The following is an 18297-nucleotide window of genomic DNA, read 5'->3' as shown; positions in this document are numbered from 1 at the left end:
GTGTGAGACTTTTTTTTTCACACAAATGAGGCAACATGTTGCTGTCCAAGGGACCTGGGGGCAGTTTCATCATTCAATCAGAGATCATGGCTGATCTGTACTTCAACTCTAACCCAGCCTTGGATCAATTCTCCTATCTCAAACAACAATCCATCTGCCTCAGAGGGTGGCATGTGGCACAGTGGTTAGCACTGCTGCATCACAGTGCCAGGGACCCGGATTCAATTCCGGCCTTGGGTGCCTGTATGGAATTTGCACTTTCTCACCATGCCTGTGAATTTCCTCCAGGTGCTCCCGTTTCCTCCCACACTCCAATGATGTGCAGGTCAGGTGGATTGGCTGTGCTAAGTTGCCCCTTAGTATCCAAAGATGTGCAAGTTAGGTGGGGATAGGATGGGGTCTGGGTAGGATGCTTTTTCAGAGAGTCGGTGCAGATCCCGTGGGACGAATGGTGTCTCGGCACTGTAGGGATTATATGGTTCTTGCACATTTCAATTGAAACTGATAGAATATTAGTGACAAAACACACTTCCAAATTGTATCTAAATGACTCAGTTTTGTGGTTACAATACATGCACCTAGAGACATTTATAGCCACAGCTCCACACAATAAATTGCAACTTCAACAACATCGATAAGGACATGCGTTATTAAAAAAAAAACAGGGGGTCAATTTGCTGCGGTTTTGCAGCCATTGTGTCCCCTGAGCCTACCTCATGCAAGCGGTCTCGCACCAATTCCACAAGTCATCGCATCAAAATCACAAGCAGAATTGATGAAGTATGCTTACAACTTGTTAAAAAATTATACCAATTTGGTGGGGGTGGGGGGGGGGGGGGGGGCGTGCTAACCATTCCTCTCCTCGTAAAGTAAATTAAACGAAAAGTCACAATTATCTGAAGGTTTCAATTTTAATAGCTGAGATCAGGATTCAGCAACCTGCCAAACTCTAAATTTCACATTTCCCTCTAATCTGAGCGGAACGGTGTGGCGAATACCGAGCGGTTCAATGCGATGCCAACTTCGCTGGGATACTAGATGTGAATGAGCACCGGAACTCGGGGCAACAAATGGGTCACTTTGAACACGGCTGAAAATGAAGCACCCGGGCCAACGTTTTTTCTTTCGCCAATAAACTCAAAGCAGGTTAGCTCAATGTTCTGAGTTGAAAACATTTACGTTCGATTAAAAGCGGCGTCTCAACTCTATTTTTTTTTCTCAGATGTTGACTGGCTGGAGGGACACCAGCACATTTTTTATTTCCCATGTGGGCAGACTGACGTTCCACCCTTAAAAATAGCCTCGGGTGAGAAAGCGAGAGTTGATGGGGTAAGCAGGTCTGGTGGCGAGTCCTTTTGTATACCAAATATAGAGGCTTGTTTTGCTGCGCCAGCGGAAAGAGGGATATCTATAAAGGTACGGCGGAGGTGTCACCGATCAGCCACCCTCTCAGCTTCACGGTGCGTACTGTAGGGATGCTGCTGCTTTCCTCGTTAACAAGGATGCTGTCGCCAGTAGTTTGTGCTCCCGCTTAGCCATGCTGTTAACACACTGAACAGTCTCAAAATGCTTGCTATGATATATATCAGTCAGAGCGTCATTGTTCCTGATGCAAATATATATATATATATATAAAACGGATTACACCAGCAAGTTGAAAAATGACGAGCTGAGCAGCTTTGGTAGTTAGAGATAGCCACGGTGGTGAATGAAATATCAGGCTAATGTTTTAAAATGTATTCCTTTTGCAGATCAGCCGTTGCGGAAGTCGTTTTCTCTCTCTCCAGTCGGTGTGTGGAGATCATCAAGGTATGCGCCCACAATGTCGCTAAATTCAGACTAACATTTTAGGACTTTGCCAGGGAGTTACGGCGCCTCCACCTCAGCACAGTTGACATTTCACTTCGGTGACTCCCGGATTTTATTCAGCAAATATTAGTATGCATTTTTGGAGGGGGCTGCAACTGTGTAAGCAGGCATGTATATGACATGCCTGAGTGCAATCCTTGTTTGAAAAATACAGTACTATGCTTATTGGGAGAGGAGGTAGCAAGGCGTTGGCACCAAGTGAATTGCTCATGGGGAGAGCCGGTGCAGACACAACGGGCTGAATGGCCGCCCTTTGCGCTGTGGTAATTCTGTGATTGGATATGAATAGCAGAACAGATATCGGCAGGGGTGGAGGATTCTCCTGTTGAAACCACGCGTGCCCACACAGAGGCGGCCGGGGAAGGGGGATAAAAGTAACTGTGGTATTACACTGACAATTCATAAATGACAAAAATGAAAGTTTTCCAGTGATTAAGCTGAGTAAGAATGTCTCCGCGGATAATATAAAAGGAAAAATACTGCAGATGCTGGAAATCCGAAATAAATAACAAGAAAATTACTGCGGATACTGGAATCTGAAACCAAAGAGAAAATGCTGGAAAATCTCAGCAGGTCTGGCAGCATCTGTGGGGAGAGGAATGAGCTAACGTTTCAATTATTAATGATGTGGAGATGCCGGCGTTGGACTGGGGTGAGCACAGTAAGAAGTCTTACAACACCAGGTTAAAGTCCAACAGGTTTGTTTCAAACACGAGCTTTCGGAGCACGGCTCCTTCTTCACCTGAAGAAGGAGCCGTGCTCCGAAAGCTCGTGTTTGAAACAAACCTGTTGGACTTTAACCTGGTGTTGTAAGACTTCTTACTGTGCTCAATTATTAATGGCAAAGGGTCGTTAGCTCTCTTCTCCGTACAGATGCTGCCAGACCTGCTGAGATTTTGCACCATTTTCAAGGTGCTGGATAGACCCAGCGGGTTAGGCAGCATCTGTGCAGGGAGAAGCAGAGTTAACTTTCCAGTCCGCGTGACTTCTTCAGAACTGAAGAGGGGCAGAAATGCGACAATGGACGTGAAACGTGAACACCTAACCTAGTTTAATTCGTTTAAACATTGGAAAAGATGCGAGGTTTGGCATGCAAACAATGCGTCAACCAGATTCAGGAAACATATCCTGCACAACTAATAACATTTATCATGCGACTCCCATGACAGCCATTAAAACATCAAACCAACTTCGTATTGGAGAGTGGTTGTTAGGATCAGAAATTCCTGAACCCAGTGAGATGAAGGCCCTGCATTCACACTCGGCGTTTATCCGAATTCACGCGGGAGAGTGCGACCCCTTACAGAATTGGCGGGAAGGGGCTGAATGCAAGGTCATTATGACGGGAAATTTAATTTTCGGGACAACAGATTAGCGGCGGTTGTTTTTTTCTTGTAAATTTGAGATTGGACCGGTAACGTTTGCAATAAATATGCACCATTTGTGTTTGGGACAGTAAACCGCAACCATGGGGGATTCGGAAATGTCAGTGTTTGGAGCGGCGGCAGCCTTTCTCCGTAAAACTGATAAGGAGAGATTGGAAGCTCAGAACACACCTTTCGATGCCAAATCTGCCTGCTATGTGATCGACCCGAAAGAATTGTATGTCAAAGGTACAATCAAGAGCAAAGAGGGTGGCAAAGCCACCGTGGAGACACTGTTGGACAAGAGGGTCAGTTGAAATATTGATACATAAGTAAATCATCTTGAAAAGCGTTATTGTCTTCACAAATGCCACATTTCTTTAAATAACGGGTTGGTTTGTGGATTATTTTTCAGACAGTAACTGTCAAAGATGACGAGGTCTTCCCAATGAACCCTCCAAAATTCGATAAAATCGAGGACATGGCCATGATGACCCACCTGAATGAAGCATCTGTGCTGTTTAACCTCAAAGAGCGTTATGCAGCCTGGATGATCTATGTAAGTACAGGATCTTCAGACCAGAGAATCATGTAGAGAGGAAGAAAGTACAGTTTCTGAGCAAGAGCAATCCAGTTAGTGGTACTCTCCCTACTCGCTCCCCACATACTTACACATTTGTTTCTATTTTGAGTGGACATTCTCTTTCTAAAATGAATCTGAATCACCACTTTTTCCAGAGAGTGCAGTATAGATTCCGTAACACTCTGTGTGTGAAACAAATCCCCACCTACCCTCCAGTCCTTTGGCTAATTCTGGTTATTATCGGCCCTCCTGTCAGGAGAAATCTCATTTACTCTATCAAATCCTTTGTAATTCTAAATGTTTCTGTTGAATCTACATTTAACATTCTTCGCTGTAATGAGAACAATTCCCACTTTATTCCACACCTGAGGTCATTCATCCACAATCACCTCTGAATCCACTTGACATCCTCCAGAAAGTGAATACACACAATACTCCAGCTGAGGCCCCAACGGCGATTCTTCATAATGTCTCGCTGTGCAGTCTAAACTAAAGCCAAGGAGATAAAGCCAAGGAGTTAACCTGTCCTGCCAGCTTCAAATGTTTGTCTAGCCTTGGTCCTGAAATACCATTTCAATTTCAAAGTGAAACTTGTAATTGAACAAATCAGCGGAATTTCATTTTAAGGGCATGTTTTCTTACTTCAGACCTACTCTGGGTTGTTCTGTGTCACTGTGAACCCCTACAAGTGGTTGCCAGTGTACGATCCCCAGGTCGTGTCCGGCTACAGAGGCAAGAAGCGTCAGGAAGCTCCTCCACACATCTTCTCCATCTCTGACAACGCCTATCAGTTCATGTTAACTGGTGAGTAATTCGTTTTGTTGGGTGTTCATTTCATTCTCATTAAAAATCGGAACCACGGAATAAATTTCGACAAAACTTATCTGAACTTTGAGCGTTGATCTCACGTTGGTCTTATTTACAGATCGTGAAAACCAGTCCATTTTGATCACGTAAGTGTTGCTGCTTTCACATATTCCCGCAGAGGTTGGTTGTTAACTACTGGAATTGGAATTGATCAGTCTTTTTTAATCGCTTTATTATTCCGCTAATTCTCGGTTTCTTAATTTGTTTTTACTCTCGCCCCGTGCAGCGGAGAATCTGGTGCCGGAAAGACTGTGAACACGAAACGTGTCATCCAGTACTTTGCATCAGTGGCAACTGGAGGTGGCGACTCCAAGAGGAAAGACCATGGGAAGGTAAAAACAACATTGATACTGTACATTTCTCCAATTTCTGGTTGTTTGGCTCCAATTCATTTCTTAACTTGGTAAATGCTCCAACTCCGGATAACCAAAAGTATTTTTGCAGGGCTCCCTGGAGGATCAAATCATCCAGGCCAACCCATTGCTGGAAGCCTTTGGTAACGCCAAGACCGTGAGAAATGACAACTCATCTCGCTTCGTAAGTTTCTTGCGCGTTTCCTGCAATTCCACATATTGTAACCCCTCGTGTCCACAACACATATTAGAAATCAAGTATAACAACATTAATGATTCAATAATACAAATTGTGCACCTGTTGTGAAATTATGCTTTGAATCTCTAATTTGAATAATCTTTACATTCCAGGGTAAATTCATCAGAATTCACTTTGGCACCACTGGGAAACTGTCTTCTGCAGATATTGAAACTTGTAAGTTCCGCTGAACTTGATTTACAAACATCAGCCATAAGTCAACTATTGGACATGCACACTGGTTCTTCAGTAACTCAATATCTGCGTGTGTACATTCTCTCTAGATCTACTGGAAAAATCCAGAGTAACATTCCAGCTGAAAGCGGAAAGGAGTTACCACATTTTCTACCAGATGATGACCAACCACAAACCAGAAATTGTTGGTAAGCCTGGAAGTTTTGGCAAGTTGTTACCTTCATCTCTTGTTCTTTGCTGAGGTGAAATTGATTAGTTCTGACACATTAATTTTTGTAATATACCTTATTCTCACCCTATAAATAGATCGATTGAAGTAAAATCGGGTGTTCTCTTCCAATTTAATTAAAAAATATATTTTTATTCAAAGTTTTTATTTACAATTTACAAAAAGGAAAACGGATTTATACAGTTTATATAAAACGAACCCCGCAACCCATCCCCCCACCCAGAACCCTTCATTCCATCTCCCTCCCCCGCCCCCCTCCCACCCACCATCTCCTATTTGCTGATGACAACTGGCTCCTTAAAGAAGGTAATAAACAGCATTCACCTCGAAAATAACCCCTCTGACATGCCTTCCAACCATGCAGTCAATTTAGGTGGCACAGATGCCCTCCACCCAAGCAATACCCGCCTCTGGGCTATCTGAGACGTAAAGGCCAAGACATCAGCCTTCTCCCCCTCCAGCAGCCCCAGCAGTCCAAGATGCCAAAGATCGAAACCAATGGGCACAGCTCTAATCTAACCCCCAAAATCTCTGACATTGTTTCAAAGAAGGAAGACCAGAACCTGACCAATTTCGGGCAGGACTAAAACATATGCGAGTGGTTCACCAGCCCCCTTGAGCAACTCTCACATCTATCCTTTACCCCTGGAAAGAACCCATTCATCCGAGCATTGGTCATGTGCTCCCTATGTACCACTTTAAACTGAATCAATGTCAGTCTTCCAATGAGGGAGTATGACTAACCTTGTGCAGAACCTCCCATCACCACCCCCCTCAAAAGCACAACCCAACACTACCTCCCATTTTCCCTTTATTTCCTCCAGCATAACCCTCCCCCTCTCCATTAACTGTCCATAAATGTCAGATACCTGTCCTTCCCCTATCTCATCAAGGGTCAGCACCTTATCCATAAGAGAGGACACCAGCAACCAAGGAAATGAGGAAAGTTTCTTTCACACATAGTTCCATACCTGCAACTACCTAAAAACATTCCCTCCCAGGAGCTGGAACTTTTCCCCCAACGCCTCCAGCCCAGAAAACCTATCCTCCACAAACAAATCCCAAAACCTCTCAGCCCCTTCCTTTCCCAGTCCCTGTACAACAAATCCATCCCAGCCGGCATAAATCCATGGTTCCTACAGATCGGCGCCATTAGCAACATAGCCTCTAGTTTAAAATGCTGTCTAAACTGGTTCTAAGTGAAGCTCTTACAAGTGAGCTTGTAGAATACCTGGCCGTAGAGAACAGAAGAGGAGCAGTAACAAGTGCCCTCAAACTCAAACCTAAAGAAGAGGCCTCCTCCATCCGCCCCCACACCGACACTGAGTCCACAATCCACCCCCCCCCCCCATCTCCTCGATGCTTGCCACCCAGTAATAATACATCAAATTAAGTAATGCCAGCCTCTGCCCCCCCCCCCCCCCCCCCAACTGTCTATCCCTCTGCAGGACCGCCCTCTGAACACAGGAGTCTTACCTGCCCACGCAAAGGTTGAAATTAGATTATAAACCCTACTAAAAATTATTTAGGCAGAAAAATTGGAAGATACTGAAACACAAACAAGAACCTTGGCAGAGTATTCATTTTAACCGTCTGAACCCTTCCTGCCAATGACAATGGGAGGTAATCCCATCTCTTCAAATCCACCTTCATCCCCTCTATCAGACTGGCCAGATTCAAGTTGTGCAACAAGGCCCTATATTCTGAGAAGGAACCAAACTTTCTCAAGACTTCCATTATCTTCCTTACATTAGTGAGAGCATCCGTAATGTACAATAAGCCGTCTGCATAGAGGGAACTCTATGCTCCCTCCCTCCCCTCTCTATGCATTTCCACCCAGCCAATGACTTGAGTGCGATAGCTAATGGCGCAATTGCCGAAGCAAACAGTAACAAGAAAAGTGGATAGCCCTACCTTAGAACCACTACAGTGTGGAAGGAGGCCATTTCGCTGACCGAGTCTGCACCGACCTTCTGAAAGATCACACTAACCAGGTTCCCCCCTATCCCTGCAACACCCTAATCACACCTAACCCACACATCCCTGGATACTAAGGGCAATTTAGCATGGCCAATCCACCTAATCTGCACATGGAGGAAGTGAAACCTCCTTGTTCCTATTAAACTCCACATAGGTTCCAATAGTGGATGCTATCCTCTCACAAACCTCCTTGTCTCTGAGTAACGCCATATCCAACCTCCATGAGAGTGGCTGAGTGCAGCCCTCCTCCAACCACAAATCCACATAATGGGGAGTATGGTGAGATATGACAATTGGCGAATACTCCTCCTCCACTACCCCGGAGAGTAATGATTTACCCACTACAAAAAAGCCAATATGGGAGTAGACTCAATATTCATGCGAAAAGGACAACTCCTTCTCCTTCAGTATCTAAATCTCCACGGGTCCCCCCCCCTTCCTCCCATCTGCTTCATAAACACTAGGGGCTCCTTTGACATCCCCAATGTCGTAATGGACTTGGGCATGGCCTAGCTAGTCTGGGATAAAGCACACAGATAAAGTCCTCCCCCGCTATGATTAACTCTTGTTGGGTTAACTCTGCTGGGGCGGCACGGTGGCACAGTGGTTAGCCCTGCTGCATCATGGCGCCGAGGACCCGGATTCAATGCTACAGGGTCACTGTCCGTGTATGGTTTGCACATTCTCCCCTTGTCTGTTTGGGTCTCACCCCCACAGGGAGGTGGATTGGCCATGTTAAATTGCCCCTCAATTGGAAACAAAATGAATTGGGTACTTAAATTTTTTTTTTTTTTAAAGTAGCATCTCTGCTGGCAGGGTTACTCCCACCTGGCGAAAATTATTTGTTTTCCAATTAAGGGGCAATTTAGCATGGCCAATCCACCGAACCAACACATCTTTGGGTTGTGGGGGAGAAACCCACACAGACACGGGGAGAATGTGCAAATTCCACACGGACAGTGACCCAGGACCGGGATTCAAACCTAGGTCCTGAGTGCCGTAGTCCCAGTGCTAACTACTGCGCCACTGCGCTGCCACCCCCCCCCCCCCCGCCAATATTCCTAACAATTACCAGCAATACTACGAGAAACCAAAAACCAACAACCCAAATACAAGATTAAAGACATAACAGAAATAGGAAAAAGCAAGAAATATAAGAGTAAAAAAGTAATAGCAAGAAAAATAACAAAATCCAACACTCAGGTATAACCAACTACTTCATTCAAACTTCCCTCAATCCATGTTTCTTTATGAAGGCATTTGCCTGCTGCGGCGTGTGCAAGTAATAGTCCCTGTCTCTGAACGTGACCTGCAGGCAAACCACTCCAAACCTTACTTTGATCTTATAACGAGCCACCTTGGCCTTATAGAACCCCGCTCGCCTCTTTGCCAGTTCTGCTCCAATGTCCTGATAGATTCTGATGGTGTGGCCCTCCTGTCTGCATTCACAAGTGTCCTTCGCCCACCTCATCATCTTTTCTTTATCCAAATACGTGTGGAGTATGACTATGATCACCCGTGGCGACTCCCTAGATCTGGGCTTCTGTTGCAAAGACTGGTGGGCCCAATCCACTTCGGGAGGGTTTGCAAAGGCCCCCCTCCCACACCAGCTTCCTGAATCTCTTTGCCACATAGTCTGTGCATTCACACATTTTATGCCTTCTGGCTGTCCAACAATCTTCAAATTTTAACGTCTGGAGCGATACTCCAGGTTGGTGATCTTGGCCTTCAATATGTTCTGCCCCGCCGCCAACATCACCACCTCTGCCTTTAAGGAGGCAACTCGATCATCATCATCACCAACCACTTCCTCCACCTTCCAAATCGTCTAGCCCTGTACCTACAACCGTTGTTCCACCCTGTCCCAAGATGCCTGAATGGGCTGTCACCTATCACCGATTATCCGTGACCGCCTGCCTCTGCCTCCTGAACCCCTCCGCCATAAATTGCATCAGTTGTCCACTGAGAGGGCAACGACCAGGCATTGACCTCCATCATTTTCTCCTCTCCTGCAACACAAGGGTTTTCTGAGTCAGACAAAGACCCCTTACCCTACTTATTCCATGTATTGTAGCCTCCAGACATCCCACGCCGAGGAGGAATCCAAACACTTGAACTACACCACTTTTCCAATTGTACAGCAACCGTTAATGGGCAAAAAGGACCAAAAACAAAATCCTCACGTAGGAGTCACCTTATGTGTGACTGTTCATTTCATGCCCACCACCGGAAGTCCTCCTTCCAATTTAATGATTTTATTTTAGAAATTTAGAGTACCCAATTCTTTTTTTCCAATTAAGGGGCAATTTAATGTGGCCAATTCACCTACCCTGCACACCTTTTTGGGTTGTGGGGGTGAGACCCACGCAGACATGGGGAGAATGTGCAAACCCCACATGGACAGTGACAATTTAGTGATGCTATTTGTCAACTTCATTGCATATACATTTTATAAATACATTCAATCGTGTGTCTGTATAGTGGATACCAGTCAATGACGAATTAAACCTGAATTTAACAAGTTGTCTGAATGCAAGAGGGAAAGTCTGACTGTAAAATTGGGTGCTTCAGAACTCTCATTCTATTTATCACAATTTCTCAGACAAAATGTTTGTTTTTCTTTCTGCAGAGAGTTGTCTCATTACCACCAACCCCTATGATTTTCACTTTGTCAGCCAGGGTGAGATTTCTGTTAAGAGTATCGATGATACAGAAGAATTGGTGGCGACTGATGTGAGTAACACCTGTCATATCTTTAGTTGTATGTTCCTATCCTATTCCTATCGTGCCTCCGACGGTATACAAAAACTCAGATAGTCAGAGCTAATTCCTCCATGACTAGAATGAAGATGACATGGATAATAAGTTGATAAGGACAATATCAAGTAATGTTTATCAGAATTGAAATGAAAATGTAGACTTTTTTGAGGTATAGTATGTCAGAATGAGATTTTAAAGTAAATTTCCATTTTTTCCACAATAAGTAGATGAAACTATTTCAAACCGTTTGGAACTGTTTTCAGTTATAAAAAGCAATTTGTTCTTGTTGGATTCTAAATCTATTGTTTGGGTTTAAAGACTGCCATCGATATCCTGGGTTTCACCGGTGATGAGAAATGGGGCATCTACAAACTCACTGGTTCAGTAATGCACTTGGGGAACTTGAAATTCAAGCAAAAGCAACGTGAGGAGCAGGCAGAGCCAGATGGCACAGAAGGTAACAGTTTCAAACATGTCATATCACTGCAGTATTTACTAAAGTTCATAAATTCAGAAAAATATTTCAATCAATCATAGTTGTTTTCTATGAACAATCTAAGAAAATATTGATGTTATTTTAACAATGTTATTGGGCCTGGGTGGCATGGTGGCGCAGTGGATAACATTGCTGCCTCAGGTTGCAGAGGACCCGAGTTTGATCCCAACCCTGGGTCACTGTCCGTGTGGAGTTTGCACATTCTCCGTGACTGCGTGGGACTCACTTCCACAACCCAAAAAGATGTGCAGGGTAGGTGAATTGACCATGCTAAATTGCCTGTTAGTTGATATAAAAAGAATTGGACGCTCCAAATTAAAAAAAAACAATGTTATTGGGCCAATTCTGCGCAGCTTACCTGATGTCGTGGCATGGACCCCCTTCCTGACAATCTGCTGCCAAATTAAGTGGATTGCTGGGTATGCAGCAGCAGTGAAGTCAGCAAAGAGGGAAATCAAATCAATTACACTAAGGTCTTCTCCCAGACATCTAACCAGGGCCCTAAAAAAACATTGGGATGTGCAGTGGTTAGCAATGCTGCCTCACGGTGCTGAGGACCCGGGTTCAATCCTGGTCCCAGGTCACTCTCTGTGTGGAGTTTGCACATTCTCCCCATGTCTGCGTGGGTCTCATCCCCACAACCCAAAGATGTGCAGGCATCACGATCAGGATCCCGCCAACAATGGGTGGCACCAGGCCTCGCACGCCTAAGTAAGTTTAAAACCAACTGAGGGTGTGCTGACCCGGCATCTACTTGCCTCCCCAGGTAGTCCCCAGCCGGGCGCAGTTCTGTAGTGGTCCACACAAACTTTGACTTGGCAGAATGGCACCCAGGAAGGGGGGGAGGGGTTTCACGGGCGGTCAGGGGCATAGTAAGGTATCCTCATGACCCAACCCCTTGAATGTGGGTACCTTGGCACTGCCGGACTGACACCTTGGTACTGCCACCAGGGCACTGCCAAGGTGCCCAGGTGGCCTTTATAAGCTGGCAGGAGCACTGCCAAGGTGCCAGAGTGGTAGTGCCAGGGTGCCCAGTGCCAGTGTGGCAATGCCAAGGGTCAGGGCTTGAGGGGGGCCATGTCCATGAAAGGAGGCTGGAATGGGGGTATGAAGGGTGTGGATGGGGGATGCAGGACGTGTATGAAGGGGCCTCCAGAAGGTTGGGGGGGAATGAAGGGTAGGGGTCCAGGAAGGGACATGCCTGAGAAGGGACTTGGGAAGGCCTGAAAAGGGGAGATAGTGGGGTGTCATTACTAAGGGGTGTGTGGGGTAATGCCCATGTGTGTGGGGGTGGCATTGCGCACGGGTGGAGGGTGTGGACTTGATTGGGGAGAAATTCCCCAAGGCCCAAAAAAGTGACTAAAGCCTGGATTTTCCGGCCGCGCTTGCCGCAAGGTTGGCACAGATGGGACAAGGACCATGTAAAAGTCTACTGGCCTCGGGTGGGAATTTCCGGTCAAAGGGCAAGTGTGGCCAAAAAAAGTCTCACCCTAAATTTGGTTAGATTGCGGTGGGGAACTCACCAGCAAAACCTCCCACAAATCACCCTGAGAAACTTTCCTCTTAGATCGTGCCATTATCTTTCACTTTTAATTTAAATCTTCAAACAATGGATTAAGACAGAACCTAAAATATCAAATATTTTGATGGTGAACTGAACTGTAAATTCTACGATTATGATTATAAACCTAGACATATTTTCAAGAAGCAGTTAGATATAGCACGTACGGTGAATGGGATCAAAGGGGGAAAGCGGTTTCAGCTATTGAGTTGCATGAACAGCCATGATCTTAATGAATGGCAGAGCAGGCTTGAAGGGCCAAATGGACTCCTCCTCCAATTTTTTATTTTACAGCTCACTCAGAGAGTCTAGGGGCAAAATTTTATGGCCTCCCAGCTGCATGTTTCTAGGCAGCAAAATGCTGTGCACTATTTACTGAGAGCGGAATTTGCTATTATCCTCGCTGTCAATGGGAATTCCTATTGAAGCCACCCCATGTTGACGGGAAACCCACTGGAGGGGGTGCGCTGCCAGCAGGAGCAGACAATTCCACCGACGTGAACAGCCAGAGAATTCTGACTTGGGTATCAATGTCAACACGCATGGTGTAGTTTGGAGCTATGGGGCGTGATTCTCCGGCCTCGTTATGCTCTCGCTCAAGCATAACAAGGCTAGTGAATAGAGGGAGAGGGTAGAAACGAGATCTGCATCAGGTGTCAAACAGTGTGCGATGCAACTGGCCAGCTCCTACAGGCGTAATCGGGATCCCACTGTCGCGTGGCGAGAAAACAATTCTCACCACTTACACCCCATTTCCATACAATTAACGAGAACGATCCAATATCCAGTGGCCTCCCGTCATTCAGAGGCCTCACTAGCAAGTGCCACCACCACGCGAGGGCCGATTAGTACTCCCTTTGAAAAATGAGAACCTGGTGGAAGGGCTTCTGTGGGGAGTTTAAGAGGTGAATATCCATCTTTGCTCACAGGCAAAGCAATCGGAGGTGCTGGGCTTGCCATTCCAGTGCTCGGTGGGGGTGGGGGACCCACCGCAGGGCTGGGATGCTGGTGGCGAGGGAGGGGAGGGAGGTCATTGGTGTCCGCTCACTCGTGCTGCCCGGTGTAGATCATTGACCTTCTTCTTGTACTGCAGGCCAGTCTTCCTGGTCATACTCCTTGAGCTGACAGTTACCCCCACCTCATTCGGGACCGTCGGGGGAACAGGACATCCCTCCTGGCCTCCACCAGGTCTAAGAGCCTGCCCAAGTCAGCGTCCTTCCATCTTGGGGCTGGTCTCCTCTGTGCCATTGTTGCAAGCTGCCTGGAGTTGGCTGAGCAAGTGTAGCTTAAGTGCTGCTTGATCTTGTTAGCAGGGTGGCTGGTGAGTGTGGTCCTGGTGAATCAGCTGGCAAACCTTCATTTGCTGCAAGAAGCCTGTGAGGTTGCATGAAGTGGACAAATTAACATTGAGTTGCGTTGCCGGCCTCGCTGGGCAGAGCGCCGGGAAGCTTGCGACAATTCCCGCTCACTACCACACTTAGAATTCCGGAGAATTGCACCCTTGGATAATAGTGGTAGAGGTTCCAACTTTCCATCCATCATATGATTGACTAGGAGTCTCTCCCATTCTTAGTGTCTGTCATTGGTGTGTGCTGAAAGGAGTTTCAGGTTGATACTCAACCTATTTGCCCACATATGAATGTACTTTTCTTGGCCATCAAGCTCTGCAGTGGGGCTTAAACCGAGAGCATCTGACGTCAAGGCAAAGATGCTAGCCCCTACATCGCAAGACCTCCCAGCATCGATGTAGGACATCTTCATTAAACAGAAGAAAATGTTAATTCTCAATGTTTATTGCATGATAGGATTCTAAATTTAAAAAGAGATGTTATACACAAACATACTGGATTGTACTTTCTGTTTTACAAGATGCCGACAAGGTTGCTTACCTGACGGGACTCAACTCTGCAGATTTGCTAAAGGCTTTATGTTATCCAAGAGTGAAGGTTGGCAATGAATTTGTGACCAAAGGTCAAACTGTTCAACAGGTATACTTTCCAATAAGTTTACTAAAATAACATGTGTGTCAACATTTAATACATTTGATTTGGGCTGCTGCTTTTGGCTAAAATGTGCATTGTGTTCTTTCAGGTCTACAACTCAGTTGGCGCCCTTGCCAAATCAATTTTTGAGAAAATGTTCTTGTGGATGGTTGTCCGTATCAATCAGCAATTGGACACAAAACAGGCCAGACAGTTCTTCATTGGTGTGCTGGATATTGCTGGGTTTGAAATTTTTGATGTAAGAATCAGAACATAAATATCAACAAAATAAATTATTGAAACTTTACAGCACTAAAAACACAACCTAACAATTAAATAAAACATTATTTTTCTCTACATATTCAGTACAACAGTTTGGAACAGTTATGTATCAACTTCACCAATGAGAAACTGCAGCAGTTCTTCAACCACCACATGTTTGTTCTGGAACAAGAGGAGTACAAGAAGGAAGGAATTGAATGGACATTCATTGACTTTGGTATGGATCTGGCTGCTTGCATTGAACTCATTGAAAAGGTTAGTAATATCAAGCAACGCATGAACGAGAACTGAAATACATTTCTATAGGCACCATTTTATTTGTTTCAGTGTCTCTGTGTCAACTATCTTTGTCATTTCCCCAGCCTATGGGTATCTTCTCAATCCTGGAAGAAGAGTGCATGTTCCCCAAGGCCTCAGATACGACTTTCAAGAATAAGTTGTACGATCAGCATCTTGGTAAGTCAAACAACTTCCAGAAACCCAAGCCTGCCAAAGGAAAGGCTGAAGCTCACTTCGCACTGATGCATTATGCTGGCACCGTGGATTACAATGTTACTGGCTGGCTGGACAAGAACAAGGATCCCCTGAATGAAACTGTAATTGGACTCTTCCAGAAATCATCAGTGAAACTACTGGCTCTTCTCTACGTAGTATCGGCTGAAGGTAAATTTCTAATACCCTCAAATATTGATATTGCTTTTTGTTCACATTGCATCTCCCATTTCCTTATCAGCATAGAACAAACTAATTTGTTGCTTCGTTGTAGCTGAAGCCGCCAGCAAGAAAGGTGGAAAAAAGAAGGGTGGTTCCTTCCAGACTGTATCTGCTCTGTTTAGGGTATGATTTTCTCTAACATACATATTTACAATAATTTTTACAATAGTTTCAATAAAATGAAGTCAGCTAACAACACACTGATTGTGTCAAGCACGATCAATAAGTCTGTCAGTCAGTCTTGTATTATTGTTACAAATACCATGGGACAAAACTGGAGATCAAATTACTTTCTTGTTCACCTCACAGGAAAACTTAGGCAAGCTGATGGCTAATCTGAGAACCACACATCCACACTTTGTGCGTTGTTTAATACCCAATGAGACAAAGACACCAGGCAAGTGTGATTCCCTACCTCTACACACTGTGAAATTATATTTTGTTTTCTTCTGCAGAAAATACATTACTTGTAAAATTTGATATGGTTGCAAACACCTGGTTTTGAAATGGGCATGAAGAGGCTCAACCTCCTTATCCTGTTCATGATTATTATGTTACATCCATCAGGTGATATGGAGAACTCCCTTGTCATACATCAGTTGAGGTGCAATGGTGTGCTGGAGGGTATCAGAATCTGCAGAAAGGGATTTCCAAGCAGGATCGTCTATGCTGACTTCAAGCAAAGGTAATTAATCTCAAAAACTCTACATCAGTTTTTGGTGCATCAAAATGATGAGTACATTATGAGAAGAAACTAATATACAGATATCTTTAATATAACAGATACAGGGTTCTTAATGCGAGTGCCATTCCTGAAGGCCAGTTCATTGATAGCAAGAAAGCTTCTGAAAAACTGCTGGGATCCATTGATGTAGATCATACACAGTATAAATTTGGACACACTAAGGTAAGAGTACTTTAAACTTAACTTTATTCGTATGAAATGATGGGATGATGAAACTTAACAATGTCCCCCAAGGGAAACTCAGTTTTCAATTTAGTTTGAGAATCACCCCAGTCCACACCACGCTGACACAACTATCTGAGGCATGGACAATACATTGGTAAAAATTGGAAACGGCAAAAATTGGAAACGGGTAAATTATTTTCCAGTGTCCAATATGCAATCCTGTATGTAGTAACTTATTTTACATGTTGTAAATTTATTTTTAAAAATGTAAACTTGTCCTTTTTATTTAAGGTGTTCTTCAAGGCTGGCCTCTTGGGTACACTTGAAGAGATGAGAGATGATAAGTTGGCGCAACTCGTTACCCGCACACAAGCTATGTGCCGTGGATTCCTAATGCGAGTTGAATTTAAGAAAATGATGGAAAGGAGGTAAACATTATCACACGTGAACATCAAAAAAGTAAATTTGTCAGTAAAAAAATCTTTTATATAATACCACATGAGTTTCTTCTGATACATAATCTATAGAAGGATGCTTATAAACTGTGTCCTTCTGTCTAACTGTGTTCTTCAGGGAAGCACTGTTCACTCTACAGTACAACATCCGTTCATTCACAAATGTCAAACACTGGCCATGGATGCAATTGTATTTCAAGATCAAACCTCTTCTGAGGAGTGCGGAAACTGAGAAGGAAATGGCAAATATGAAAGATGAGTTTGCGAAAACTAAGGAGGCACTTGCCAAATCTGAAGCACGAAGGAAGGAATTAGAAGAGAAAATGGTGTCTCTTGTACAGGAAAAGAATGATCTACAACTCCAAGTCCAATCGGTATCAACATTCAAAGTCCTAATAGAATAAATTCTGTTGATAACTTGGGGTGTGGGAAGTGTTAAAAATTTACCCCGGAGTAATTCATAGTGTCATTTTTCTGCAGGAAGGTGAAACTCTAGCAGATGCAGAAGAAAGATGTGAGGGATTGATTAAGAATAAAATTCAACTGGAGGCAAAAGTGAAAGAAGCTAATGAAAGATTAGAAGATGAAGAAGAGATAAATGCTGAACTCACAGCTAAGAAGAGAAAACTGGAGGATGAATGTTCAGAACTGAAGAAAGATATTGATGACTTGGAGCTCACTTTAGCCAAAGTTGAAAAAGAAAAACATGCTACTGAGAACAAGGTATAAATAGGCGATTTTAAAAATGTACTGCTGAATGTTCATATGTGTTGACTATATTTCATTAAATTATTCGGTATGCTTTATTTCTGATGAACATAGGTTAAAAACCTCACTGAAGAGATGGCTTCTCTTGATGAAAGCATTGCTAAAGTAACTAAGGAAAAGAAAGCTCTCCAAGAGGCCCATCAGCAGACACTAGATGATCTTCAGGCAGAGGAAGACAAAGTCAACACTCTGACCAAAACAAAAACTAAGCTGGAACAACAAGTTGATGATGTAAGTCTACTTAAATACAACATGGTCAAATGGATTTGAGGATACTGAAATTATTTGATGTAAATTCTAATAAAAGTAATTTTTTTCCTTAAAAAGCTTGAAGGTTCTCTGGAGCAGGAGAAAAAACTTCGCATGGATCTTGAACGCGCTAAGAGAAAGCTTGAAGGTGACTTGAAGCTGTCACACGAAACCACAATGGATTTGGAAAATGATAAGCAGCAACTGGATGAGAAGCTGAAAAAGTCAGTATTTATCTTATTTTTTGTGTACATTCCTTTGCTGGAATTCTTAATGAAATGAAAAATGAAAATCGCTTCTTGTCACGAGTAGGCTTCAATGAAGTTACTGTGAAAAGCCGCTAGTCGCCACATTCTGGCGCCTGTTCGGAGAGGCTGGTACGGGAATTGAACCGTGCTGCTGGCCTGCCTTGGTTTGCTTTAAAAGCCAGCGATTTAGCCCA

The 18297-nt window shown here is 44.2% G+C and overlaps 1 protein-coding gene across 1 annotated transcript in view; it reads left to right on the top strand.

Moving 5' to 3' along the window:
* The first annotated feature begins 1371 nt into the window (after positions 1–1371).
* Positions 1372–18297, top strand: part of LOC119953769 (myosin-4-like) — a 40284-nt gene continuing 23358 nt past the window's right edge. Inside the window, exons 1-25 of the mRNA XM_038778384.1 lie at positions 1372–1460; positions 1752–1809; positions 3326–3541; positions 3649–3792; positions 4464–4620; positions 4742–4769; positions 4910–5015; positions 5128–5220; positions 5388–5451; positions 5559–5657; positions 10308–10411; positions 10757–10895; positions 14365–14483; positions 14587–14736; positions 14844–15014; positions 15122–15422; positions 15526–15596; positions 15783–15870; positions 16041–16158; positions 16257–16380; positions 16675–16811; positions 16957–17212; positions 17319–17561; positions 17661–17837; positions 17934–18079. Coding sequence (XP_038634312.1) covers positions 3338–3541; positions 3649–3792; positions 4464–4620; positions 4742–4769; positions 4910–5015; positions 5128–5220; positions 5388–5451; positions 5559–5657; positions 10308–10411; positions 10757–10895; positions 14365–14483; positions 14587–14736; positions 14844–15014; positions 15122–15422; positions 15526–15596; positions 15783–15870; positions 16041–16158; positions 16257–16380; positions 16675–16811; positions 16957–17212; positions 17319–17561; positions 17661–17837; positions 17934–18079 — 3239 coding nt within the window. The 5' untranslated portion in view covers positions 1372–1460; positions 1752–1809; positions 3326–3337. The remainder of the gene's footprint in view (positions 1461–1751; positions 1810–3325; positions 3542–3648; positions 3793–4463; positions 4621–4741; positions 4770–4909; positions 5016–5127; positions 5221–5387; positions 5452–5558; positions 5658–10307; positions 10412–10756; positions 10896–14364; positions 14484–14586; positions 14737–14843; positions 15015–15121; positions 15423–15525; positions 15597–15782; positions 15871–16040; positions 16159–16256; positions 16381–16674; positions 16812–16956; positions 17213–17318; positions 17562–17660; positions 17838–17933; positions 18080–18297) is intronic.

Source organism: Scyliorhinus canicula, chromosome 18 (assembly GCF_902713615.1).
Source record: "Scyliorhinus canicula chromosome 18, sScyCan1.1, whole genome shotgun sequence".
Taxonomy (NCBI): Eukaryota; Metazoa; Chordata; class Chondrichthyes; order Carcharhiniformes; family Scyliorhinidae; genus Scyliorhinus; species Scyliorhinus canicula.
Note: the sequence above shows the minus strand (reverse complement) of the source record. Positions and strands in the feature narration are given on the sequence as shown.